Genomic DNA, 24,187 nt, shown 5'->3' on the forward strand with positions numbered 1-24,187 from the left:
TGTCTGTGAGTGCATCCCACCTCCTCTTTGGTCTCGCTGTTCTCTCTCTCGCGCGGCTCCTGCTTGACGTGCGTCGCCATGGCGAAGGCGGCGCGGTCGTGGCTGTCGGCCAGGTTGATGACATTGGTGATGGACGGCAGCATGGATCCCTGGCAGCTGGTGCCGATGATGGTGTTTCGCTCGCACACCGCCAGCAGCAACTATCAAAGACACAAACGGGCGCGTGAGCTGAAACTCAGCGGGACCAGAGTGTCAAAAACATGTTTTTTTTTTTTAGGTTTAAAAGGCGTGCTAAAAGATCAGAGACGGTGCTGTTTACCTCTATGCACTGCTTGATCCAGAAGTGGCTGCCCATGGCCTCCCAGTTCTGAGAACAGCAGATGTAGAGCAGCCTCTCATAGACGCGCCGCTTCATGGAGGCGTCAAACACCTCGAAGAACTTGGCTCTGATCAGCGGCTGAGTGCAGCGAAGGCCCGACAGGAAGGCCGGCTCCAACTTGGATGTGATGTCACTTCCTGAAAGGCTCTCATCCCTTATTTGAGAGAAAAAAAAAATTGTTTTAATGAAGTCAGGAAACTCATTTTTACTCATTTCAGTAAAATCGTATCAGGGAACAAGGAATTTTTAACCGGTAGCTCTGTTCTTATCAGAGTTTGAGTCTGGTAACACAAAACTGTTCCAAGTTTGTCTGAAGAAACTATTTGATTTTTAAAAATTATATAAAGCGTAATATATAAATATATGACACGTAATATGAAAATAACTGACAGCCCAATTTATTCTGGTATTTGTGTGACTAATCACACTTAATACTAATTAGCAGATTACAATACAAAAACCAATCTTGCTCGGGATTAAAGGATTATTTAAAAACATGGCACGCAGGTAAGACTCTCGCAGCTCACAGCGACATTCAGACGCCACCACGTCTTAAACAGCCGTGTCGCGCCTCGAGGAGAGAGCGGTTGACGCCGAGCGTCGGACAAAAAATCCCACATCTTTGATGCTAATGCTATTGTTACAGGTGTTAAATAACAAATGTCACCACGCTACCTTGAATGAGCTCCGCGCGGATGAGTCACCCGGCGGAAGGAGAGATGGAGGGCGGGATAGACGGGACAACAAAGACGAGGCTGCGGCGCCCGCGGACCGGCCGTGTTTGTGCATTCTCCTAATCACTCCCTGTCCTGGCACGGCGGCTTTATCGCTCCATTATCATTACTCACTGTCCATCACGGCTTCGCTCGTCGTTTTTGAATCTTTTGACAGAGCTGATGGGGAGGGGGGTGACGCCGGGTACGCTGGGATGATTAAATGCGTACGTGTGTCAGACGGAAAGACAATGAGGTCCGCGGTTTTGATGAATGGTAGGCTCGCAGACAGCCTCTCCCCTCTGACCCTACCTGCTGGGTGTCCTGTCATGAGCTGGCTGGGTCCTGATAGCGCTGTAGCCCCGTGAAAGACCCTGGCACATTATCTATCTCCATCACTACCTGCTGTCTCTCCCCCTTAGTCTGACCCCTCGGCTTTATCGCCAGCCTCGTTTTTTCCACCGACGGATTCTGACCATTTGCATTTGAAAGATGAACTGTACACCGCCGATGCTTCGAATCCCCCTCTTTGATTTCCGTCGCTCCCCGACCCGACCTCCCGCGCCTCTCCCTTCCTTAACCTGCTCACCTTCATCCCTCCCTCCCGTTAAGATGGATGCAAGGGCGGCGTGGCGTCAGCGGCGTGGCCATTTGGCCGTGTGATGAATGGCGGTAATTACCTGTAGACGTAATTAACGAGGTCCAAGAACTGGGCGTTTAACTCAAGTTCATCTGGGAAGCGCTTCTCTATGTAGGTCATCATCTTCACCAGCAGAATGGACTTCTCACGCAGGTTGGGCATCTGAAATGAAAAGGCGCGTCGGTGAGGAGGGAGAGGTGCGGGAAAAGGTATCGTAACAATTAAAGAGACCGGGAAACAGGAGATGCATATAATCTATTCAGTTTTATTCTTGTAGCTACGCTTATTCCGTCTAGCACAGCTGTGTACTGTCTGCTCACCTTCTACGGCTTAAAAGAAACTGGAGACCAGATACTCTTATGTGTGTATTATGTTAATGTTACCGGATTTACAAAATGTGCTTTGCTTGTTATTTGTCCAAAGGTTTTGCATATTTCTTTGCTGATTCCGTTCTCAATTCACACCTGTTTGTATCGAAGAAATAACACCGTAACCTGCTGAGTCAGGCGTTTGTTTGCACACAGGAGTTTGGTATAACTTGCTACTGTTTTAGCGCCGTTAACTGTTTGACGAAAGCCTCGCGTACCTGGTTAGCGGCCATGGGAGAGTTGTTTTTCACCCACTCTTCCACAATCTTGACGACGGCGCGAAGGATTTTGGGGTCGGGGGACTTCTCAATGAGGGACGTGAGGATGACCTGGATGAAGTTCTTCCTCATCTCCATGCTCATGACGGACAATCGAGTCTTCACCAGGTCAAGACTGAGCATCACCAGCTCACTGGTCACTAGGAGATCAGACGACAATCAGAAGCAGGACTAAGTCAAATACGCCAAAAAAAACTAAACAAAACAAAAACATAATTACAATGGTAGGACATGAAATACTTATCTGTTTTGTTAATAGTGGCAGAAGCCAAAATGCAAAAGTTTCACTATAATGAGAATAGTACTAATTATTGGATTACTGAAACATGGATAGTCTTTAGGGGCAAAGGCCTCACTGGTCACATAGTTTGGTTTTACTTCCTTTAACTGCTCACAGAGGAGGGTTAATGTCTGCGTTTTCCAATATGGTAATTAAGGGAGTCCATTTAAAGTACTGATAGCAACTCGAGGCCATTACTTCCCGCTTCAGGAGAAGCAACTGGAGTTATGTACTCCTGGACGTCTATAAACCTGGTGAAGTTGAGCTCCGAGAAGAAAAGTAACAATACATGTTATAGGTATGGTGACGTTAAAAACGTAAAACGACAGTGCTTTAACTTCCCAGACACATCACTTTAAAAGCACTGATAAAAAAAAACAAGAAAGGTGGTGAGGAGGGTCTGCGCCAAGCAAGTGAATTACTCTCTTAAAGCCACGGTGAAGCAGCACAAGGTGACCATCTGTTTACTTTATACACAGAGGGAAGAGCAGACAATAGAGAGCGGGAACCAGAGCTGGGGAACATTCCCTGTGAAACCGAACTATCTCACAGCAGATCTCCCCTGACCTCAACAGGTACTGAGAACACAGCTGGGCCCATTGATGTAGAACCTCTGATACAGTCTTTGTGCGGAGCCCGGTACTCCTGAGATACATGGGATATCTGAGCTCTGAGGAAGGACCTCCGTGTGTGACCTCGCACACAGTCAACCCCTTGTTGGACGGGGGCTGGTTAGGGACGCTGACCTCCCTGATAATGTCAGCCAGGTGCAACAGCGGGACAGCACAACTAAAACAGGAATTGATTTCTGGTGCGCCAGGTGGTGAGGTGAACTCAAGATCCGAGTTACACTTTGAATCACGCAGGCAGAGGAAGGGAGACTGTGGGCCAAGCTTGGCACCAGGGTTTTGTGTGTGTGGAGATTGTTAAGAAGCCAATATTTGCTGCTTTCACCACTAACAATGTTGTGTACGCAGTCTTTGCTAAATTAATCCAGAAATGTTCTATCTGTCTATCTGTGAGACAGCACTCAAACATAATCTTAGACTTGGTAGTGGAATGACATGTTCACAAAAGTCATCTGTATTTTAGAGGCTGTTAATTGAGATTTTTCAAGATTCATACAAGTAACAGTAGCATGAAAAATATATCTTCTTAATTCCCTTGTGTGATCTTCCAGTGTGTTACCATATAACTTAAAATGCATTTATTATTGCCGTGACTGGCTCCCTCATACATTTCCTCTGACTTCATGTCCATATATGTACCTGTGCTGGTTTCCGTGACCCCTGGGTTGGCCTGCTGGGGGCTCAGGTGTTCCCGCACCATCTTCTGCAGCGAGCGCATGAACACCGAGATGAGCCGGTCAATGTAGCTGGCGTTGTAGCTGCAGGCTGACTTCAGGATCATCAGCGTTCCTGTAAGACAAATGAAGGGGGGCGCGAGGACGAGGACGTGAGAAATAAATTGGGGAAAAAACAATAATAATAAAATAAACCAAAACAACAATCTCATAAGAACCGTAACCACGCCGGGGTAAGATAACAGGCAGACAACACCTGCAGTCAGCTGGTGTTATTCATACAGCATGACAAAGTGTTTGTAATGCTGCAGGACTTTTTTTTTCTTTTTTTTGACTGTTACAGAGGCGGGAATAAGAATGAGTAATGTCCCTCTTTGTTGCTGCTCCCCGGAGGGGAGACAAATGTTAAAATGTCACCCTCCTGGCCAAACGGATGCATCACATCAGCGCTACCTCGCTCGCAACAGCGAGACACCAGAAGCTTTTTATTGACCGCAAGTGTAAATTTGGAAAAAACCATATCAAGAAGCGCTGCCTTCAGACCGCTCTCCAGCAGCCGCTTGTCACCTTCTGCACCCTATATTTGGAATGCTGCAGCGCATCCGAAAAGAAAGCACTCTCCGACATCTGGGTGGATAAAAGTAATGTTCACACAGGGAGGGCGGTCGAAAGCAGCAATCCTTCCCAAGACAATCTTTCCCGAGCCCCGGACTGTGGCCTCCGTTTAAACAGACCAGATGTTAGCCTGAGCAGCAGGGCCCATCGGCTTGCATTTTAACGACCCACTCACTGGCTTAATTGCAAAAAATGACTGAGAGGCCACTTGGTCTTGCAGTGAAAAGAGTAGGAGTGTGTTTTTTTTTTTTTTTTTGTTAAATGACAGGGTTTATAAGCAACAAACTGAGAGTAACAGAAAGCGAGGAGGGAGACAGATTATAAATGAAAAGTAATTAACTCGGAGCTGCAGAAGTGTTCTCACCAAAGAGTTGTGTGGGGTTAGTGTTGCTCGTGGCTTTTTCGTAGTTGGTGAGGCCCTCGTAGATGACCTTGCCCACCGCGGCGTAAAGACACTCCAGTTCCTCATACTTGGACGCCACAGTTGATGTACCTAAAGAAAACGAGCAGCGATTGTGTCAAAGTAGAGGCAAAAAACTAATATCTAATTTAATGACATGTAAACATACAAATCTAAGCAACGTGCAATGGTCCAAATGCTCGGCGCTACGTTAATGAACATAGCGGCAACGAGGCGATTTCTTAGGAAGGACTCAGACATGTGATGCTTTTCTGAGTCAATGACCGGAGCTCATTTACTTTCCACTTAGAATTTAGGCAACTCACTAGGCTCAGTGGGGAAGATACTCATGAGGCGAGAAAGGAGAGAGTGGACGGCCCTCAGGACTTTGGTGTTGCCGCAGGTCATGCACGCGGCGATGCCGCGCTGGAGGGGCTTGAAGTGGGCCAGGATGGCTGTGGACTGCAGCACTGTCAACAGGAAGCAGAGAATTTCCAGCCCAGTGCAGATGTTGGAGATGTTAGCTTGTGCCGGCTGCTCCTGAGAAACGAGAGGGGAAACCGCAGTGTCAGCAGAGCTCAAGAACACATGGATTATGCTTAAGTGTCAGTTGCCATTATATTTTATTAATAAATGTAATTCTTTTGTGTATAATCCCAAAAAAAACAAGACAGACAGTAGTTCAAAACCCCCCCGCCGATGTACTGACCAATCTAGTTATCATTCGATACAAATTCTGGACAACTCAGGAATCAATATTCTACACACAGAGGTATTTCTCACACGCACACAAAAAAAACAAAAAAAAAAAAACAAGGATTTGCGATGGCTGCTAAACCAAAGATCAATGGCCAACGTCGGGTCCTAATTTTGTCTAAATTGCAATCAAGGTTTACAATGGCAGGGCCAAGAGGGTAATCTGTGACAGATCCATGGGCCTAATCTTGGCTAATGAACAAGGTGACTCTTGCGATAAGGCTCCTGGTAGATGTTAGGGTGGTATTGATTTGGCACTGTATTAACAGAATGGGAACTTGTCTCTGGGGGCGCGCAGATAGAGCACGCGTGCGCACGCGACCGCGTGCGTCTACCCTTAACGCTCCTCATCTGCCCTCTTGTGCCACTCCCCCTGACTTTTAATCACTGCCATGCCAGTACAATGAGATGATAAAAGGTAATCCGATTTAGAGCATTGTTCATTAGTCTGAGTAAGACGGCTGGGCAGGTAGAGCACGCTCCCGGGGGAAAAGGCGTGCGCATGTGCATCTGCATAAGACCTAGAAAAAGCCATGTTTGTCAGACCATTCCCATGGGATCTGGGATGGCTGATTGCTTTTGTGTGTGTGTGTGTGTGTGTGTGTGTGTGTGTGTGTATATGTGTGAGTGTGTATAGAAAGAGCTGCGGCCAATGCAGCGATCCCCAAAAGAGAACAAGGGAAGTACGTGACAATTGCCAGCGCATGTTGATAACCTTGTCTGAACACTGACGCTACATCAGACCCGAGAGATGAGTGGAGAAGGAGAGGAAAAGGGATAAAGAGGGAGGGAGGGGGGGAGTGAGAGAGGGAGAGAAGAGAGGCTGCGATAAGAGGCTGAGTAGCATAGAAGAGATGTGTGGAGGAAGTGGTTAGAGACAAAGGGAAAGACGAGAAAGCAGAGATGTAGAGAGGCACCGTGAGCCAGTGCAGAGAGCAAGGATGAGGAGTTTAGGATGAAGAGGGGTTGGGGGGGGGGGCGTTGAATGAGAAGGCACAGGCCAGCCCGGAAAGACTCTAGTTATCTCACCACTGTCATTATTTTGTCATTATGGCAGCTGGCGCCTCACTCCATGTATTGCCGATAACAGACAAAGGACTCTGAGGTGTTAGAGCAAACACTAAGACAGAGCTTACGCGGAGAATGGGAAACTTCTCTCGGAAGATATTATTTATTTCTTTACTGTTTGCAGTTGACTACACAGAGCTATAACAACAACAACAAAAAAAACCCCAAAACATTCTGAATTTTATTTCAAATTAGTTTGGCTGAAAAGCTGCCGATGACGTACACTTGCCAGCACCTTCAAATAATCTGCAACATGCTACTGTTTCTCTGATTTTAGCACCAAACAACATTTCCTATAATGACAAGTCTACGTCAGGAGGTTATGATTGATCAGTGTTGCAGCCCGAACAGGGAATTGTTGGTCTGTAGTAACTCCATTGAGGAACTGAACACTGAACAGATCAGTCAAATAGTTTGGGTGGACTTTGTGCCATGATGGACAGAAGAGCTCAACGTAGAGCCCTTTTGTTTCCAACAAAATGGCTCCAATTAGATGTAGAACTATGTATGTTAAGCACAGAGGTACTTTTTTCACTTTATCAGTTGAAACACGCCTCAAGGGATTGAACGTGTTGGCAGAGTGGTGATGTTTGGCTAAATGGAGTGCAGAAACTCGGCGCTACAGAAGAATATATGAAGCATAAATGCGGTGTAACAAGATAAATGATGACACACATTCTGAAGGCACATGCCATCTTACCACTGTCATTAGCAGCTTGTCAAACCACTGCAGCTTGAGCTCAGCACGAGGCCACATGTCAGGCCTGAGGGCGGTCTTCATCAGGCTAACGCAGCGACGGGACAGCAACTCCCCCGGAGACCCGGCCACATTAGCGCTGTCGTTCACCTAGACAAGAGAGGGGGAGGAAGACGGGTGTCATTACCATCATCAATGACAACGGTCTTCATCTTCGGTACGGTGTCCCGAGGAGGCAAGAAATCACACGGGGCAGGAAGGGGCTAGGGCTGTCACCATATATTGTAATTTCGTTGGGGCAGCTAGAGTTCAAAAGTGGCATCACCAGGAAGGAGAGCATCCTTCAATCAGGAGCCACTGAGCAACCTTGCGTAGTGACAAGCATCTACCGTGCTGTAACACCCTTGACCAAGATAATGAATCCCCATCAGGTGAGGTGTCCTTTGGCTGAAAGTAAATCCGTTGGGCTGCTGGAAACATGAAATTCTTCAACGGGGATCAATTTGGTATCACAATACACTGTTATCAAGTGGAATACAAGAGAAGGATTACGTTTCTATGTGCACTGAGTGATTCTCAGCGCTCGCACAGAAGGTTATATTCAACAGAGATGGTTGGGTGAACAGTGAGAATGAAGCCTGGCCCAAAAAGAAAGTAGACAAAGTCAAGGTTAGTGAAACCGCAACAGTCTATTTCAGGCTTGTGACCAAGGACATCACTGCCACTAGAGCAAGGGACAGCTGTGTGAGGGGACACATAAAGGAGTGCGTGTCCTACCCTCGCTCGACTGAGTGGTTAGGTTAGGTGTCCTACCTGGGAGGCGCTACGGATGGTAGAATTAGTGTACCTGAATGTGTGTGTGTGTGTGTGTGTGTGTGTGTGTGTGTGTGTGTGTGTGTGTGTGTGTGTGTGTGTGTGTGTGTGTGTGTGTGTGTGTGTGTGTGGAAACTGGGATGCACGTCTTACCTGGCATGCAATCCTGATGAGAAAGTTGACCACAGTGTCTGTATGTTGTTTCTCAACAGGCTTGGTGAGCATGGTCTCTGTACCCGGCATGGACTGGCTGCGACCGAACACCTAAGAACATAAACATTATAATTAGAAACATGTCAAATATAGAAGACGTTTCAAGAAAATAAGGATTTCGTAATGTGACAAGGAAACAACAACAAATGATAAAACCTTCCACAGCACTGTAAATGCCACAGGTTCCTTATTTAGGAGGAGATATTAAAGACCCTGCGCCGAGACTGGGACTTGTTTGCACTTCTTGTAGCTAAATAAATAAAAAAATCAGTCTGCATATAAGATTTGGGGATAATTACTGCGGTAACTGTCTAAGCAATTAACATGTCATCAGCAAACGCAGGAGCAAACGCTGCTATAACATTCGTCTCCTGAAATTGGGTAAACTAAGCTGGAAATAACATCATAATTAAGCCTGCGTCTGATGTTTAACATAACATAATAAAAACTATCATTCAAGCTGTATTCTAATAAAACAGTGACGCTGTGTTTGGTTAAATAAAAACAAAACAATATGTCAGTTCTGGCACAGAGCTACTAACTGTATAGTAGCAATGGTTTGGATTCCTGAAGAAGGAATCTCAGTCAGATTTTGAAACCGCAAGAATGAGAAACCACGGAGCGACGTGAGACAAACTAGATGTGCAGTTTCAACACTGCTGTAAGGGAAACTGTATTACAGCAGAAACAGCCCTGCTGTCATCTCCGGGTGGCGTGTTTTCCTCTCAGACACATCAAATAAATGGCTGGCGAAAGTGTCTGTTTGTGTGTTTTAAACAGTTCCGCAATCATCCGGAGAAGCATGTAACACAAGGACACTCAGCAAGGATGTTTAAGGTAAGAGGATGCAACCGTCTGGGCATGAGGGCCCGTCAGTCACAGTCACACCGTAGTGGCGTCTGACTGATTGCTGATTGAGCTCACCGCGGAGGTGGCGCCGGCTGCCGTGCGGAATCTCTTGACATCCTGTCCAGCCCCGGCCGATTCCAGGGACAGTCCTCTCTTCACAGCTGCAGCGCTGGTGCCTTCTCCACCAGGCCCCACTTCAGCCTCAGACTCGGGCTGAGGCAACAAAGGTATAAAATGATTACAATCTACACAACATAACATAACTGTATCCTGCAACAGTTTCTAAATAGCTTCTTACTTTCTTTGTATAGCTTACTAGTAAGTAGAAGTAGCACTGAGCAGTATACCAGTTCATACCGAATACTGTTCATACATACAGTTCATACTATTTTCATTTTAATAATTTCAATAACCCCCTTGGCCCCTTCTTAAAAATGGTTTGGTCCACGGTTCATTCTTCCTCATGTAAATTAAGTGACCGCCAGCGACCGAACTCCAGCAGGTAGTGAGGAAGCTCAGTTACAATGATGGTCCCAAAAAAACACAAATCTGGACACCAGGAAAGACTTGAGAGGAAGGCCAGGAGTAGGAGCAGCAGAGCAGAGACCTTAGCTTAGCTGTCATCGGGTGAGAGGCGGGCTACACTCTGGATAAGTCGGCAGTTCATTGTAAAGCAACAATCCCTAGTGTAGCCCCTGAACGTTACTAATTTGGAGTCCACTACAGTGGACTGTATGTTTCACATATTATCTCTGTGGACAGTGCCCCAGTAAAGCAGCATCCATTCAGTTGCGAGGCTGCATTCACTTATATTACGATGCAGTCAAGTTTTACTCAGTAATTATGAGCATCAGGCGAGGGTCAATTATGACAAAGTAATTATGTGTTCAAATGTAGCCTCGTAAAATTTTGTTATTGGTGGACTTTTGAACAGCCTAAATACAAAAAAGTTAAATATTTGAACTGTACATCTCCCTGTTTCTTCATTTCATCCTGATAACATTTTTATCTCCGAGCTATAAATGTCCCCGGATTTCCACATCAGCAGGCAGTGCTAACACGGGGCCATGCAAACCTGTTTTACTACTAGTGTGGGATTATGCTACAATATTTACTCATCATCACAGTAAAAGAGTTCATCCTTACTCAATCTACTGCATTAATTCATCTCTCAACCAGTAGGAAATGTTGTGAACACTTAATTACACATGAGGAAAAAAAAAATACTGTGATACCATCAGCAATTTGAAAAATACCATGATATACATTTTTGGTCATACTGCCCAGCACTAGTAATAAGGACAGTGATCTTGGACGTATTTCTGAACAGTACACCTGAGCACAACACTGCTTTTAGTAGTCTCACGCTGGTATGGTTAACTCAGTTTAAGTCAATAAAAACCCGTGTTCACCTGCTGGTCTTTGATCCGCTGCAACTCCCACTTGATGACCACCTCAGCCAGGTCTACAGCCAGTTTCCTCTGCTCGATCGTTACGCTGGGGGTGAAGCCCAGGCGCTGCATTGCACTGATCATGTGCTGCACCAGGTGGTGGCGGACAGGGTAGTACACCTAGAAAAAATAATGGGCATAATGAGCATCATTTAGAAGTAAACCCATCTACTACCAACCCAGCAGAGATTCAACATAACATCTGTAGATATTGAAAGCACGGTTCGCAAAAGCTTATATATTTGATAGCATTTAAAATAAGCCAAAGTGAGTGAGTACAGATAGGCAGTAAGGATCAACAGATGACAAAGTGGTGTGTACAGAGCTTAAACCTAAATATAAAATGTCACTGAGGGCTTTTCACATTCTGTACTTGTATGTGGATGTGTCTCAACTTGAGGCTCCACTCGAACCACTTTCAGAACGCAATAGTGGAACCGTGCCGCTTGTTTCTTTCTGATGTTATTTTAGGCGGCCGAGTGCCCAACGAGTTGATCACTATCATGATCGATGCAAGAGATCCGGTCGTCCTGCACGCACGGCGAAGACCGTCAAAAAATAAAAAGCGCCAGGGCGAGCACATTTACGTACGCTATACCGCTAATACTCGGCTTAAGATTTTGGGGTGATAATAAATTGGGCGCTCAATCACTCTGAGGCTCTGAGTCCGAATAAGGCAAACTGACATCGTATTCTCACTCATCCTCAAGGACATGATGACAAACACTTAGCCCCGAGCATTCGCACACTCAAGTGTCACACTCGAGAGTCACTTAGCTTCCGAAAACCGAACTGGGACTCTGAAACGCACAAGCAGACAAAAGGGACGGGAGATGAGATGTCTATCTGAGGGCTTTTGTCAGTGTCAGAGAATATTAAAGCTTCTCATTTTGAGGGTAATTATAGTCGATAGAGCAGGACTTCACAGCCCCTTAATGACAGACTGGCTTAGCCCTGTCCATCACGTGTGCACACAGACAAACACGCACACAATCTCTCCATTTCTTTATCAAACGCACGCACGCACAAAGTCTCTCATCTGTCTGTCATTATCTCCTCCCCAGTGTAATTATGCTGATGTGATTACATTAGATTAGTCATCTGGCCCAATGAGAGCAGCCTGTCAGTGAGATAGAGAGGGGAGCTGAGGAAAATGTCAGTCTTCTGCTAAAAGACTGTTGCTCTCCGACTGTCGAGGCGGTGAAACGTCAGCTCGGGGGGAAGCGAGAGGGTAGAACGCACGTTTCAATTTTAAAGGCGAGCACTGAGGCCGGCGTCCATAGATGAGACGCTCCGTGACTCACCTCAAAGTCTCACAGATTGATGTCTTAAAAGCATTAACCAGGCTTCGGTTCATTTTAGCTCCACTGGCGACTAACGCTGAGAATCCAGATTTGACGCAGAGAGAGAGCAGAGCGCAATGTGGGGGGTTATAGCCGATATAAAACGAAAGTTACGTATGTAACTACGGTTCTATGAATCCTGGATGACCGCCAGAGGCGGTGCTTCAAGCACTGAATGCATCCATCTCGCGCATGCGCAGGTCGAGTATTATACCAACAAAGTCACCTGTGACCCCTGATGACCCCGGTCACCTATATCTTCCGGTGACATCAGAGGATCGGTTCCTGCAGAATCTTCTCGCGAGTGCACGAGGATTCTGAGTGACGGAACGCTCTGGCGGTCATCCAGGATTCATAGAACCGTAGTTACATACGTAACTTTCGTTCTATTTCATCCTTACTGACCGCCAGAGGCGGTGCTTCAAGCACTGGATGACCCATAACAACAAAGTCACGAAGAATTCCAATGCATACCTCATTGAGAGGAAACAGCAGAGTCAGGCAACAGGACCACACCCATCGGATGGGGGGTGGCAACATTCACCCGATAGAACCTGGAGAAGGTACTTGGTGATGCCCATGATGCTGCATCACAGATGTCTTCCAGGGGCACACCACGCAGGGCCGCCCATGATGTTGAGACGGCCCTGGTAGAGTGGCACCTCACCCCTGACGGCAGGGGATGACCACCTCCTTTATATGCGTGGGTGATGACGTCAACAACCCAATGAGACAGTCGTTGTTTGGAGAGAGCACAGCCTTTCCTAGGACCACCATAGCAGAGGAAGAGCTGGTCTGACCGTCTTATACCTGCGGTCGCAGTTACATAGGTTCTCAGAGCCCGCACAGGACACAGCAGTCTTAACCTGTCCTCCCCTGCTGGGGGGACAAGTTGTGCTAGGTGGATAGGTCGATTGAGGTTCAATGACGACAGAACCTTCGGGAGAAAGGCTGTGTTTGGCCAAAGAGTAACCCCTGAACCATCCGAGTTCCACCTCAGACATGAATCACTGACGGATAGAGCATGTAGCTCTCCGACCCGCTTTGCTGAAGCAATGGCAAGGAGAAAGGCAGTCTTAACAGAGACCCACTTCAGCTCTGCCTGTTCCAGGGGTTCAAAGGGAGGCAAACACAGAGCATCTAGCACCAGGTGCAGATCCCATGCTGGGGCAGGCTGTGCTCGTGGGGGTCGCAACCGCCACGCCCCCTTCAGAAAAAGTGACACCAATCTGTGGCACCCTACTGTGTCATTTTCCACCCGAACATGTCGAGAGGAAATGGCTGCCACATACACCCTCAGAGTAGCCGGGGACCGACCCTTATCCAAGAGTGACTGGAGGAACTCCAAAATCTTAGGGATTGAACAGTTCACAGGGTCCTCACCCCTGTCTGAACACCACTCAGTGAACAGCTGCCACCTATTTTCATATTGCAACCGGGTAGAAGGCGCCCTGGCATTCAATATGGTATTACAGACAGAATTTGAACACTCTGTCAGTAGGGGGTTGGGCCCTGCAGCGGCCAGACCCATAGCTGCAGGCGAGGAGGGTCGGGATGCCAAATCTGGCCCTGTAACTGAGACAGGAGATCTTTCCTGTCGGGGAGGCGCCATGGTGAGCTGCGGCAGAGCCTGCTCAGCAATGGGAACCACGTCCTGCCTGGCCAAAAGGGGGCTACCAACAGCAGTCTGTGGCCCTGCTGGAGGACCCTCTGTAGCGTTGGAAAAATCAGAGGGATTGGCGACTGTCTGGCCAATCGTGGGCAAGAGCGTCCTGACCCAGAGGGCTGCTCTCTTCTGTCAAAGAGAACCAGAGAGGGCAATGGGTCGACTCCTCCGTGGCAAACAGATCCACCTCTGCCTTGCCAAAGACCTCCCAGATTTTGAGAACGACCTCTGGATGAAGCCGCCACTCCCCTGGCGGCGGTTTGTAACGAGAGAGGAAGTCGGCAGCTTGGTTCTTTTCCCCGGGCAAATACATTGCTCTCAGGCTGGCCAGACGTGGGGCTGCCCACAACAGCAGGTCCCGGGATGCCTGCAACAGTTGGGCAGACCTGGTGCCCCCCTGGTGGTTTATGTGGGAGACGGTTGAGACATTGTCCGACCGTATAAGCACATGTCGGCCTCTCAGGAAGGGAAGGAAGAAAAGCAGTGCCCTGTGCACAGCCCACAGTTCTAGAACATTGATATGCACCGAGCGGTCTCGAGCAGACCACAGCCCCTGAGCTGTCCGGTTCTGCCACACGGCGCCCCACCCTGAGAGGGAGGCATCTGTTGTGATGGCTTCCCGACGGGATGCAATGGAACCCAAGGGCATCCCCTGAAGGAGAAATGATCTCTCTCTCCATGGGGCCAGAGCAAGAAGGCAACAGCGTGACACTCTGAGTCTCCTGTGCCTGTGCCATCGAACATCGAAATGAAAGCTGTGCAGCCACCTCTGAAGAGGACGTAGCGACAGCAGTCCCAGAGGAACCACATTGGCAGCAGCCGTCAGTTTCCCGAGGAGGCGCAAAAACTCCACATAGCGCAACCACCTGCCTTCCTGAAACAAGAGAAGGAGGCGGAGAATGTCGTCCACCCGCTGTGGTGACGGACAGGCCTTCATGGCGACTGAATCGAGAGTCATTCCGAGAAAGAGTGTGCTCTGCGAGGGAACCAGGCAACTCTTGGTAAAATTTACCTTCAGGCCCAGTCGGGCCACGTGGGACAGAAGATGTGTCGTGTCCAGGGCCACCTGAGATTGGGACGGTGCACAGATGAGCCAGTCGTCCAGATATGGGAGGACCTTCATGCCCTGCGACTGCAGGGGTGAGAGGGCTGCCATCATGCACCTGGTGAAAACCCGTGGGGAAAGGGAGAGGCCAAACGGGAGCACCCTGAACTGGTAATGACGCCCGTGAAAAGCGAACCGCAGAAACTGTCTGTGGTTTGGAGCTATGGGGACATGAAAGTAGGCATCCTTCAGGTCTATTGATGTAAACCACTCCTCTCTGGCCACAGTGCGCAGAACCTCTGCATTGCTGAGCATGTGGAACCTCAAGACCTTCAGGAATCTGTTGAGACCCCTCAGGTCGAGGATGGGACGGAGTCCGCCGTCTTTCTTTGTTACTAGAAAGTAAGTGGAGTAGAATCCCCCTGGTTGCAACAGGGGATCTACTGGCTCGATGGCACCTTTGTCCAGGAGGACGGACAACTCCTGGCTGAGGGCTTGGGCTTTTGCCGGGTCGCGTATGATGGTCATCTTGACCCGGCCATAGGCTGGGGGCCGGCGTCGGAACTGAAGTTTGTACCCGTGGGTCAAGGTGGAAAGCACCCAGGGGTCCCTGGTGGAAGCAGCCCAGTAACTGAGCTGCTGCTGGGAAAAAACAGCCGACGACCGGCCCCTGGGCCTCAGCGCGGGTCCCCCGGCCTCTAGAGGCTCTGGGGGCACGACGGGCAGCATGAGAGGCCTGAGGTTGCCTAGAGGGCAGCTGCTCAGAGGCCCGAAAACCCCGTGCCTGCTGGTGGGCAGGCAGTGAAGGTGTGCGCTGAGACCTGCGATAGCTACTGGGATAAGCCTGTGGATGAGGCCGGCGCTGGGGGGCAACTGAAGAGCTCCTAGGGCCGCTAGGAGGGGGCATATTCCTTTGAAGCTCAGACAGCTGAAATCGAGTCTGTCTGGCTTGAACTGTGCGGTTAAGCGCCTCTAGAGCCGCAGACCCAAATAGCTCCCCAGGTTCCACCGGAACACTGCGGAGAGTTCTCCTACATGCATCAGTCAGAGGAGATTGCGCCAGCCAAACCTGACGGCGAGCCTGGACGAGAGTGGACATCAATCGCCCCAGCTCTCTAGACATCAGCGCGAATGCCTGCAGGGAAGCGTCGCTGAAATTGTGGACGGGAGCATCCACTGTAGTCTCCTGCAGGGATGCTGATAGCGCGAGCAGCAGGTGGGACATAGAATTACCTATGCGTCCCATGCGTGCCGCTGCGTCATAGGCTTTACAGAGTAGGTCATCCGTAACCCGACACTGGGGACGAGGACACCTCGCATCTGGCCTCAGAGCCTCATCAGGCGAGACAATCAGAGCAGCTATAGGGGGCTCAATTGCTGGCATGCGGCCCAAGCCAAATCTGGGTGCATCCTGCATGGCTGCCAGGGTGCGGCCATCAGATGTTGCATGAGAGAGAGTTCTAGAATCCCTCCAACATGCATGCAACTCCCTCAGATACTCTTCTGATGGGGGGACAGTAAAGTTAGTGTGGGATGGACCACGCCTGAAGAAAGCACTGGCTGGAGCCGACTGAGCTTGCGGTAGGTCTAACTGCAAACGGGCCAGGGCCATACGAATGATGGCTCCCATTGAGCCATCATCAGAACCACCAGCGGAGCTGTGGGTCGATGAGCAGGAGCCTGCCGCGGAAGCACGGGAGGTTACATCCTGCGCAACCACTTCCGGCTCATATTCAGCAAATTGAGTGGCTGACGCCGCCATGGAAAGCACATCTTCCTCCGGCTCCAAGGTGGCCGCTGGAGGCACTGAAGCAGCTGGCTCCCCTGCACTAGTCCCAGACTGGAAGGTTAGGAAGAGGGATTTCATATTATTAATTTCTGTTGTTAACTGGTCCACCTTGGAAGCAAGGCTGGACTCCTTAACCCTCTTCCTGGAAGTGGGGACTGCTGTCTCGGCAGCACGACGTTTGGGCCTGCCAGACCGAGTTGGAACCACTCCCTGTGCTGGGGTCAGCTGTTCAGCTGATGGGCTGAGGGTCAACAGTTGTTCTACCTCAGCTAGTCTGGCAGCCCTCACTGCCCGGGGCATGAAGCTGCAGTTCATGCAGGCGTCATCTGAAAGAGCCTCCTTCAGATGCTCAAGGCCGAGGCATGAGGGACACAAATCATGGCCATCTTCAGGCTGCAGAGAAGCCATACAGGCCGAACAAGAATGGTTGCCAAACATGGTGACAACCAGGAAAACAAACAGAAAGCAACAGACAGTGGGAGAGGGAGCGAAACCGCCGCCGTCACCAGATAAATGTTGCAGGAGATGAGTTAGCCTCAGCGGGAACACTGCTACCAACTACAAAATCACACCTATGCTGGGAGCGGGAGCGTAAGCACTGCCTTCACCAGTTAGGGGTATTTGCACAAAACGGGCACAGTCAAAATGGCACCACAATACAAAAACTAAGGTAGGCCGAGCGAAAAACGCCGGTAATAATTAATAGGGAAAGAAAAGTATCAAACGGTCAAGAAAATGACCGCTGATGCACATCAATCAACTGAAATACCAAGTGCAATGCAAATGCCGGGAGAGGGAGCGAAATCACTACCGTCACCAACAAGTGAAAAATGCAACACAAAACGAGTACAATCGGTTGCACCGATAGTCAACGGCAAGCACACGCAATGCCTACAGCTAATTGGCAAACATTAGCGGTACAGATGCTGGGAGAGGGAGCGAGGTCACTGCCTTCACCAGCAACTGAAAAATAATACAAATATATAGCGATACAAATGTCGGGAGAGGGAGCGAGGCCACTGCCTTCACCAACAATTGAAAATATAATACAAATATATAATACAACCATATACCGGTACGAATGCCGGGAGAGGGAGCGAGGCCACTGCCTTCACCAGCAAACGAAACAACAAAACAAAGCGAATGCAAAAGGGTTGCACCGATAGTCAGCACTAATGGCAAGCACACGCAATGCCAACAGCTGATTCACATAATATTATGCCGGGAGAGGGAGCGGGAACACTACCTCCACCAACAAACAAACAAATACAACCAACGAGTAACCGGTTGCACTTAAGAATGTATATAATAGAACGAAATAAACTTATCCAACCGAGGATGAAAAGCCGATGCGGATGTGTCCGCGGCAAACCACAAACCTCTCGGCGGAGTCCGTTGCAGCCTTTGGAGGGGCGAGCAGCTCGCGGCTCCGACGAAACGTCGCAAGGCTACCGGCAACGAAGCAATAGCCACTTAGCTTTAGCTAGCGTTAGTGGCGTGCAGTTACCTGCGAAGCGAGAAGATGAAAAGGAACCGATCCTCTGATGTCACCGGAAGATATAGGTGACCGGGGTCATCAGGGGTCACAGGTGACTTTGTTGGTATAATACTCGACCTGCGCATGCGCGAGATGGATGCATTCAGTGCTTGAAGCACCGCCTCTGGCGGTCAGTAAGGATGAAATAGAACTGAAATTAACCAACATCACAAACATTAATTAGGTCATATACGTAATCTAACTTTTAATGAGGATGCTCCTTTCCCATTAGGACTTGTTAAGAGGTGGTGTGTAATTCAGGGCACTCAGATAATCAGTAAAATTAGCTCCTCGGCTGTTTTTCCCCCTCGCATGCTTCTCAGCAGTGAACCGGCAGCAGCGACAAATGGCTGCGCACGCTTTCTCGCTTACTGCGGGGGCAGCTCGGAGCATCATAAAGCGTAAAGCATATCAGTCATAATATTACTTTGAATGATCCAAACAGAGATGAACAGCACACGACGTAAATTACCCTAAAGTGTTCAGACGGATCTGTCATGATTATTTTAAGTCGCGGGGACAGAAATCAGATATGTTTGACTGTTCCGTCTGGCCCTCCGAGCCCAGATGGATTTCCTTGCGTAATCTCGACCTGACAGGATGAAGCACTCCGCTGGCTGGAGTTATATTTCGGTATGTTTTTTTTTCTTCCTTTTTCCCTTTTTGAATCCACTCACCCTGAAGTGCTGCACGATGAGGTGAAGTATGTGAACGAGCTGCGGCACGGTGTGTCCCTCCTCCACGATGATCTTGCGAGTCCAGTGGGTCAGCATCTGGTGGCCGTCCTCCATGCGGGCGGGCACGGCCGGCGTCAGGATGGCCATGGCCTGGCGGACGATGGCCCTCGCCTCCATCGTGTGGGCCTTCAACAGGCTGTGGAAGACCTGTGGAGAGCACACGTCTTTCATTTTTTTTACGGCCACCTGGAATGCTGCTCGGAGAGCATTTAAAAGAACATTAAATTTCTGTCTCGTAAAATACACAAACACACACCCACATCATCATCTCCCATATGGTGGAGTGAAGTGATGTGGATCCTGGTTATGTCTGTTTATTATTGTGATTATTATTATTTATTTTGTAGTATTTGTAGATAGTGAATGAGCTTTATGTTCCATCCACCAGTTTACTTAGTTTCAAGCCAAGAAAGTATACTGTTGTGGTTAATTTCTCCAAAAATAACATGCACGCTAGCACTAATCTATTCTACAACCAAATTCAAAACAATCATCTTTTCATAATTTGTCGTAATGTCAAGTCAAAAATAAATAGATTTTTACTTTCAGCACCCAAAATAGATTCTCCCGCTTCACATATTCTCAGTTTTTATCCCCTGATATTTCAGCCGCTCACCTGCAGCACGATCTTCTTGTGAATTGCAAACTTCGCGATGATGTGGGCCAGGAGCAAGTGGCCGCTGTATTTACAGGCGGGGTCCACGCAGGCTTTGGGCAGCAGGCACGGCCAGGCGAAGGTCATGAGGCGCCGCAGCTTGCTGTTGCGCGACTTGTTGTTGTCGTGGATGTGGTGGGGCGCGTGCTCCACCAGCAGGGTGGAGAACTGCAGCAGGCAGATCCTCAGCGAGTCCAGCAGGTCGGCCTGCTTCTCCGGGTCCAGGACCTTTGGAAACGGGGCGCGGGAACAACGAGGCGTTAAAAGGTGCTGCATGTAGCAGAGTAAAAACAGTGCGTCCGCAGAGGTTCGCATGGACGTTGATCACTAACAATGAATCGACGGCTTTTTCCAGTTGGCGAGATATTATGTTTGCATGAAATACACATATTTTGTATGAAAATTCAAGATACTCGTTTAATGCTGCTGTGATTCTTAACAATTCAGACAGAAGTGAAGAAGTCTTAAATAATTAATGCACATAAATAATACAGAGAAACACATCACACTGAATATACCGTCTGAAATGCAGAAACACAATGTAGATCTGACTCGTGTTCACTGCATCTGAATGACACTGCTCCCCAATATAATCTACTTTTACCCATAATGAAAAACTCTCCCCGACCAAAATACCAATCACCATGCGAATTCCCCGGAGAGGAGGTACAGAAGAGGAGACGGCATACGGAGAGAGGAAGGTAAGGGAGGAAATGAGTTTTAACCAGACCGTAGAGGAGCCATTAGCAGCCATTAGGACCGGTGTTAGTCAGTGATGAGATCTGCCACAGCGCAAACAAACACGCTGACCTTTAGCACTGTGACATTTTACACCAGGAATTGTAGTCTGGCCTGATGAATGGAACGTGGTGCAAAGAGGGGTCGGCGGGATGGTGAAGGGGAAGACGGGCACGCGAGGAAGGAGATAAAATGACAGCAACTAAGTGATCGAGTAATACATGGAGTAGGGATGGGTGATATGGGGGTAAAAAAAGATCAGGATAAATTTTGCCTTTGTGGCGATAAAATCACGATAAGAACTATTAGAATTCCAACCCTACAGGTTTAAGTAGGAAGTTGTGGAGAAAACTGCAGTGACTAATCTTACAATTCTGAAATGTGAAAACAACACATGTCTTCCACCAGGCAAAATGCAAAATCCCTTCAGCTCTATCTTTCCATCGCAGGCTTTGCTTGTCATACAGAACAGACTGTCTGAATGCGTCAGCAATTTTCATCTGATTATTATTTTTTTACTCTACCATAAGGTGACCAGATTTCTGAAATGAAATCTGGGGACATTTACAGCACAGAGATAAAAAAAAGAATTAAATTTCATCAAGACGATATGAAGAAACCGGGACAATTATGGTTTCATTTATTTTGCCATATTTATTTATATTTAAACATATTAAACTGCTATGTCTGTGGTGCTAATGGCAAAGGGACCAACTACCGTAATAACCGGTGTCGTAGTCTGTGCGCAACATTTTTTGTGTTCCTATTCATAAAACCCTAAAATTGGGGACGTTTTCGGAGACAGCTTCAGCCAGGGGACAGGTCATCCAAAACGGGGACTGTCCCCAGAAATCTGGGACATCTGGTCAACCTAATTTACCGGAGGACGCGGCTGCTTTCTCCGGACACGTTTGCCAGCTCTCGTCTTTCTCCGGCTTGTGTTTGTAGTTCAGGCAATGCAATACATTTGTTGTGCTACTATCCTTAGCCATCTTTTTTTTTTTTTGCAAACCTTGCATAAGTTAATCCCACATCCCACCTTATGATATCCGAACCGGTTCCATATTGTTGATGAGGAGCCTCGTTTAACTGCAGGTGAGCTACAGCTGCGAGAACGCCGTGTGCGCGTTTATCACGAGATGGCAAATTCTCCTCGCGGGGTTTGTTTTCAGCGGTATATCGCGCGCGATAAGTTATTGCCCGCTCCTAGCGTGGAGGCCATGACAGAAGCAGAAGAAGAACCGGACTAAGTGGGCTGTATTTAAAGATGACATAGCATAGAGGCCTGATAGGACATAATGAAAAGAAATGGCAGGTAATGAAATGAGGGAGACGGATAGAGGCACAAAGCTGTATTATATTCAGGATGGTGTGGTCTGTGACTGACTGCGGAGAAAAAAAAATGTTGAACAGACAAAAAAAAAAAGCTGGCATGTGTGTGCATGTGTACCTTAGTGATGAAGACACTGGTGATGCTTTCAGGGTTGTCCCCTTCAGGGTTGGGCGGTCCAAGCAGCTGCTCGCCGTCTCCCTTCTCAAAGCTGTACAAGAAGGCCGGATTCAAGATGTGCTGCAGCACCTAGAAGCCAAGAAAGGCACGTGAGCATCACTGACGAGAAAACCCCCCGAAACGTTTTCCCACAGGCGCATTTCACAACCTTGACTTCGCTCGGCAAAGATTAGGACGGGCGATTTCACTTACGCACGCCGTCAAAAGAAAGGAGAAACTAATCAGTGAAATCACCTGGTGTGGTCTTTCAAAAGGAAGGAAGGGAAAAAAAAAAAAAAAAAAGAAAAAAATCTGCACACACTCATCTCTCCATGGCACATAATTAAATGATGAAACGGTAATCTAAAATCTATTCTTAAATCAACGGGACCCTTTTCAGATTGATAATAACAGGGGCAAAACCCCTCTGATTCATTAGAAAGAGAAAAATAAGTCGCCGCACAAAGACACTCTCGAGGCGCAGCAGTGTCAGACGTGACCCAAAATAACGGAGAGAAATGATGTGACATTTAAGAAGACAAAGAAAAGCATTTCAATGCTGAGGCAACACTAAGGAACCGTCGCATCTTCTTCATCACCCTTACGCATTTTAAAGCAAAAATCTATATTATCACAGAGGAAAGTCTTCAAATGCGATTTACCGACATGGCTGAACCTGCAGGGGTTTGAAAGAGGCTTGATGAGCTAATAAAACGCAGAACAACAAAAAACACAATACAGCTAACGACTGCATTTATTAAAAAAAAAGAAAAAAAAAGCTGCTATCTATTAATGAACACCCAGACTCAATCCATCACTAAGGGGGACAGGGCATCGCTCACTGGAGAATGAGCTGTGGTAGCATATGTTCCAGCTCCACCACGAGCACATTATTCATGCGCACGCCGCACAATCTAACATGTATGGCTGATGTATGGCCTCACACACGCATGCAAAAACACACATTTCCGAATGAAGACGTGAAGAAAAGCGCAATGTGCACCACTCTTGTTGGTGTGTGTTTTTTTTTCTTTTTTTGGTCTCATCTGTTCCTATTAATCCACAGCACCTCTGACATCAATCACTGTGAGACGCCCGGGTATTTTTCTAACAACACTGATGATGTGCTCCTGCAGGAGTGCATCGTCTGTGTGTCAGTTCATGCGTACACACAACACTGCCGGGCAAGTTGCCTGGATCTGGTTCTGAAGGCGTCCGAATCTCCTTAAGATTCAGTTTCTATTCACAAATAAAGTGTGTGTGTGTGTGCGCCAACAAACGCTTTGTAGGCCCAGGAAACAGCGTTAGGATGATAACTGCAACTAGAAGAGTTCAACTCTACATTTCAGCTATGTCATCCCACTGAAACCATACGACTACTCGTCTAGATCAGGCAGTTTGAACAAGATAACTGAAAGATAATGAATGAATCCTGTCAGTGAAGTTGCACAATAACTATATTTCAGATATGAAATGCAAAAATTGTTTAGAACTATGATAAAAAAACCAACCAACCGGTGAAGTGACCATTGATTTTTTACCTTAGAATGAATAACCCTATGGGACATCTGTGTCCTGGCATTTGTGGGGATGTTACTGTGACGCGTGCCACCACCTGAACATCGTTACAGTCGAAGCGTGCGCTGACAGGCGTTTCCCAGAGAAGGTGTCTACTCAAATTTGCTACTCAATCCCTCTGCTCTCCTATTTGCTGCCTCCAACACATCAACTCCGGGGACAAAATGTTCACTTGCCGACTAAAATATCTCACTCGCTCACAGCTTCCAGTGTTATTCGCTTGACCACCGATTACGGCAGGTGCACGTTTAGGAAGTATCTCCGATTACAAATTCAACCGCGCGTCATCTCACTCTCCTTTCTCGTCGCGTACGTGCACATGCCAGAAGGTGTGCATAAAACAACATGCGTCTGTTAATTCAACTTAGCATTTCGGTTTGATACCGGCCTCCGCGGAGAGTGCGGCGGCGGGCGCACATTCTGATGTCGCGGGAAACTGTGACAGTTTGTCACGACGGGAACAAAAAGGAGAAGCGGCAGAATGCGAAACAGATGCACTCTGCTTCATAAATATCATACACTTGTTTGTTTGCCCGTCTGCCTCAGATCCATTCTGTGGAGAGCCGAGAGCGAAGGAACAGAAGAGCAACAAAGAAAGTTCTGTAGCAACGGTTTGGATGTAACAAAAGAAGCAACATGAGGTCAGTCTGTGCTACCGCGGATGATTCATTGCTGTTGTCTCTCTTCTCCTCTCCCCGTGCTTACTCCGAGTGAAATATTCTCCCAGACCCTTGTGATGCTACATCAGAAACTGATTTTCTACGTAACTCCCAGGCATGCTGAGAAT

General features: G+C 48.0%; 1 protein-coding gene across 4 annotated transcripts in view; it reads right to left on the reverse strand.

Moving 5' to 3' along the window:
• The window catches only part of LOC125022217 (transformation/transcription domain-associated protein), an 83,958-nt gene that overhangs the window by 36,234 nt on the left and 23,537 nt on the right, over positions 1 to 24,187 (reverse strand). For all 4 annotated transcript variants that reach the window (XM_047608666.1, XM_047608664.1, XM_047608665.1 and 1 more), the window contains 14 exons: positions 21,784 to 21,912; positions 19,557 to 19,823; positions 18,881 to 19,087; positions 10,785 to 10,943; positions 9,448 to 9,585; positions 8,464 to 8,574; positions 7,501 to 7,647; positions 5,303 to 5,516; positions 4,941 to 5,069; positions 3,927 to 4,076; positions 2,319 to 2,518; positions 1,773 to 1,894; positions 320 to 533; positions 21 to 200 (listed from right to left, as the gene is read on the reverse strand). In XM_047608666.1, coding sequence (XP_047464622.1) covers positions 21 to 200; positions 320 to 533; positions 1,773 to 1,894; positions 2,319 to 2,518; positions 3,927 to 4,076; positions 4,941 to 5,069; positions 5,303 to 5,516; positions 7,501 to 7,647; positions 8,464 to 8,574; positions 9,448 to 9,585; positions 10,785 to 10,943; positions 18,881 to 19,087; positions 19,557 to 19,823; positions 21,784 to 21,912 — 2,367 coding nt within the window. The remainder of the gene's footprint in view (positions 1 to 20; positions 201 to 319; positions 534 to 1,772; positions 1,895 to 2,318; positions 2,519 to 3,926; positions 4,077 to 4,940; positions 5,070 to 5,302; positions 5,517 to 7,500; positions 7,648 to 8,463; positions 8,575 to 9,447; positions 9,586 to 10,784; positions 10,944 to 18,880; positions 19,088 to 19,556; positions 19,824 to 21,783; positions 21,913 to 24,187) is intronic.

This window comes from Mugil cephalus, chromosome 16 (genome assembly GCF_022458985.1).
Source record: "Mugil cephalus isolate CIBA_MC_2020 chromosome 16, CIBA_Mcephalus_1.1, whole genome shotgun sequence".
NCBI classification, from domain to species: Eukaryota; Metazoa; Chordata; class Actinopteri; order Mugiliformes; family Mugilidae; genus Mugil; species Mugil cephalus.